The sequence below is a fragment of the Carcharodon carcharias genome, chromosome 9 (assembly GCF_017639515.1).
Source record: "Carcharodon carcharias isolate sCarCar2 chromosome 9, sCarCar2.pri, whole genome shotgun sequence".
Lineage (NCBI taxonomy): Eukaryota > Metazoa > Chordata > Chondrichthyes > Lamniformes > Lamnidae > Carcharodon > Carcharodon carcharias.
Genome location: NC_054475.1, coordinates 15,984,414 through 15,988,618, shown reverse-complemented (window position 1 = coordinate 15,988,618; position 4,205 = coordinate 15,984,414). Strand labels below are relative to the sequence as shown.

Below are 4,205 nucleotides of genomic sequence, written 5' to 3'. Positions count from 1 at the left end.
GAGCAAGCATTGCATCTTGTATCCTGTCATAGATTCTACCCACCAATTAATCCCCCCCCCCACCCACACCCCCCCACAGCCCCTGTATACTCTCCCCTATCACGCAGTCTACTTGACCCCACAATCTTACTGAATCAAGGACAGTGTTTAGGTTAAAACTGGAGGTTAATTCCAGAAATAAAAAATCCAACGCAATTTGCAAATCTGCATTTTCTATTCCGATAAATATTTAATATTCAGATTTAACCAGAAGAAAAAAGTATCCTAGTTCATAGAAATATGCCTGAGTCAGCTTTCCACAGAAACATGGAACAATCAGGAATTTTGATGCAGTTTGGAAGCTGCTCTGCTATTCTGTCCTTTCCGCTGAGGTTATCTCTGTCAAGTTGCCAGCATTGTGACCAGCAGTGAGCGGAGATGGACCAGCGCAATCCCAACCACTGAAGTGGTGTAGATGTGTCCAGTTGCTGTCAGTGTAAGTGTTGGTAGATCTTTGATGCTTGTAGTGAGCGTGGGTCTTGGACAAGATGTGCTTGCAGCTGAAGAGTTTTGTTCGTTCTGGCCACTTACATTATGTGCCTTCATCTTTATTAAGGTTCTATGATGCTGATTTGCTAGCTCTGCACCATACTCCTTGAAATTGAACCTCTTACCATACCGTGCAGTGATGTGCTCAATCCAGTTTAGGTAGGACTTGGCCACAGTGAAGACTCCAGGCCACCGCTTCTCACAATCACTCACCCAGCTTACAGCCCCAATTAAGAAATACTGTTGTGTGTTATTGACCTTACAAACTAGAGGGCCTCCACTGTCCATGTGACAACCAATGGTTTCATTTTCTTGGAAGTTCATGCACATCATTGTTGGTTGGAGTTTGCCACCAAAAATTGTGGCATTACATTTTCTGAAGGAGATAATCTTTACAGGTGCTTCCTGAAGAGCATCTGTGGTGTCTTCACCTGTCTTCATCCAGCCTGTGATTCGACAATTGATCCAGGCATTCCCAAAGAAGATATCATCATTGGGGAAGCACACAGGCATGACATACTTTCCGAAAGTGATACGCTCACTAGTCCTCACCAGTGCAATGTCATTTGCCCCTGTTTCCTCATTGAACCCGTCATGTAAAATGACATTACGAGGAATGGAGTAGTGTGCCCAGGTTTCCGGTGTCAGTTGCTTGTTCAACCCAATGGCCACCACAATCTCCTGCAGTGTTTGTGTTATTGGTGGCATGAAGCAATGGGCAGCAGTGATGATCCAGAACTCGCTGATGATAGCCCCGCCACAGAAGTGTCTGTTCTCCACTGCCAACTCAATGCTCACTTGCCAAGGCCAGGAGCTGGGTTGGGGTTCCTCTTGGGAAACCTTGCTGGTGTCCCGAGTTCCACACTTGATGTGGATCGCAGCCAAGAATGGAGCAGACAGGAGAAACATCAGAATTGCCAGAGCACGGAGAGAAATGAGTGTCATCGCGTATTTGTCTTAACACATCTTCCTTTTGGCCATAGAGTGGCAGTAGGCCCTTCAGACGTGAAGCCAGTTTGAGCGTTTGGGCTTGTGTTGGTTTGGGTGAGCTCTATTCTGTAAAGGTGGGGTGTGGTGACACAAGGATGAATGAGTCTTTCATGAGCTGGAGGTTTGTGTTTGTGAGGTCACAGCTCTTTAATATAAAGAAGATCATGTGATAAGTCAGCAAGTGATGATGTCACTGGGAATTATGATGTCACCGCAGGATTTGCTTCAGAAATTAAGGCTTTTTGGATCTTTCCTTATTTCCAATTCAACCTCTCACCTGCCTCCATAACCAAACTATGATCATTATCACACCTGCTTAATCCTAAGTGTATCAGTGAGTTGCACTCACCTCTAAGGCAGAAAGTCATGGATTCAAACCCCATTCTAGAGATTTCAGCACAAAATCCAATCTGACATTCCCAGTGCTGGTACAAAGGGAGCCCTGACTTGTCAGAGGGACAGTATTGAGGGTGAACTGAACCATTAGAGGGTCAGTATTGAGGGAGCCTTGCCCTGTCAGAGGGTTAGTATTGAGGGAACACTGCCCTGGGTTGGAGGGTCAGTACTGAGGGAGTGCTGCCCTGTCAAAGGGTCAGTACTGACGGAAGACTGACCTGTTGAAGGATGAGTACCGAAGGAGCACTGCACTGTCAGAGGGGCAGTACTGAGTGAATGCTGCACTGTCAGAGGGTCAATACTGAGAGAGCACTGCACTGTTGGAGGGTCAGTAATGAGGGAGCGCAGCACTATCACAGGGGCAGTACTGAGGGAGTCCTGCACTTTCGGAGGGTCAGTACCAAGGGTGCACTGAACTGTTAGAGGGTCAGTATTGAGAGAGCTCTGAACTGTCAGAGGGTCGGTACTGAGAGCACTGCACTGTCGGAGGGTCAGTATTGAGAGAGCGCTGCACAGTCGGAGGATCAGTATTCTGTTCTGTTTCTGTTTTTACATTAGGCTTCCAGCATCTTCAGAGTGTTGATTTTCTATTAGACACAAAGCAGTTGCTTCCTCTGATCAAGGAATCTAGAATAGGGGGGCACCATTTCAGGATAAAGGTCAATCATTTAGCACTGAGATGAGGTGAAATATCTTCACTCAAAGACTTGTGAATCTTTGGAATTCTCTACCCCAGAGTGTAATGGACGCACCATCACTGGATACATTTAATGCTGGGATAGATGGATTTTTGGTTTCTCAGAGAATTAAGGGATATGGGGAGCGGGTGGGAAAATGGAGCTGAAGCTCATGATCGTACTGAATGGCGGAGCAGGCTCGCCCGTGCTATTTGGTCTCCAGATGCTTCTAATTTTTATGTTCCTATGTTTAAAAAGTACTTAATTGGTTGTGAAGTGCTTTGTGACATCCTGAGGTTGTGAAAGGTGCAATAAAGATGCAAATTACCTTTTTTTCTAAGTGCATGTTGGTAAATCCAAAGGAATTATGTGTCCTCCAATTGTGTGAAGGCAGGCAGCCAAGTCTAGCTACTGAGTCTACCAGCAGAGGGCACTGGGAAACATCTCACCTCTGGTTCAACCTGGGTCATTATAACGGTCAGTTCTGGGTTGTTCTGGTGGTCAGTTCTAGGTTGTTATAGCAGTCAGTTCTGGGTCATTATGGTGGTCAGTTCTGGGTTGTTATGGCGGTCAGTTCTAGGTTGTTATAGCAGTCAGTTCTGGGTTGTTATAGCGGTCAGTTCTGGGTCATTATGGTGGTCAATTCTGGGCCATTATAACAGTCAGTTCTGGGTTGTTATGGCGGTCAGTTCTAGGTTGTTATAGTGGTCAGTTCTGGGTCATTATGGTCAGTTCTAGGTTGTTATGGCAGTCAGTTCTAGGTTGTTATAGCGGTCAGTTCTGGGTCATTATAACGGTCAGTTCTAGGTTGTTATAGCGGTCAGTTCTGGGTCATTATAGCGGTCAGTTCTGGGTTGTTATGGCGGTCAGTTCTAGGTTGTTATAGTGGTCAGTTCTGGGTCATTATAATGGTCAGTTCTGGGTTGTTATGGCAGTCAGTTCTGGGTTGTTATGGCGGTCAGTTCTAGGTTGTTATAGTGGTCAGTTCTGGGTTGGTATGGTGGTCAGTTCTGGGTTGTTATAGCGGTCAGTTCTGGATCATTATGGTGGTCAGTTCTGGGTCATTATAGCGGTCAGTTCTGGGTTGTTATGGTTGTCAGTTCTGGGTCATTATGGTGGTCAGTTCTGGGTCATTATAGCGGCCAGTTCTGGGTTGTTATAGTGGTCAGTTCTGGGTCATTATGGTGGTCAGTTCTGGGTCATTATAGCGGTCAGTTCTGGGGTGTTATGGCGGCCAGTTCTGGGTCATCATGGCACTACCTTGATGTCAAAGGCAGTCAATCTCACCTCACCTCTTGAGTTCAGCTCTTTTGTCCACGTTTGGACAAAGGCTATAATGAGGTCAGTAACTGAGTGGCCCTGGCGGAGCCCAAACTGAGTGTCAGTGAGCAGGTTATTGCTGTAAAGTACTGCTTGATTGCACTGTCGATGACCCCCTTCCATCACTTTGATGATTGTCAAGAGTAGACTGATTGGCCAAAGTGGATTTGTCCTGTTTTTTGTGTACAGGACATATCTGGGCAATTTTCCACTTTGTTGGGTAGACGCCAATGCCTTTGCTGTACTGGAACAGTTTGGCTAGGAGCATGGCTAGTTCTGGAACATAAGTCTTCA

The 4,205-nt window shown here is 46.1% G+C and overlaps 1 protein-coding gene across 1 annotated transcript; it reads right to left on the bottom strand.

Moving 5' to 3' along the window:
• Positions 1–381: 381 nt before the first annotated feature.
• Positions 382–1,473, bottom strand: LOC121282377 (serine protease 27-like). Its single transcript, XM_041196098.1, has one exon. It carries the CDS (start codon positions 1,471–1,473, stop codon positions 382–384), a length of 1,092 nt encoding a protein of 363 aa, XP_041052032.1.
• Positions 1,474–4,205: the final 2,732 nt, after the last annotated feature.

Coding starts and splice junctions, on each gene's coding strand:
- LOC121282377 (XM_041196098.1), bottom strand. CDS start 1,473: ATGACACTCATTTCTCTCCGTGCTCTGGCAATTCTGATGTTTCTCCTG.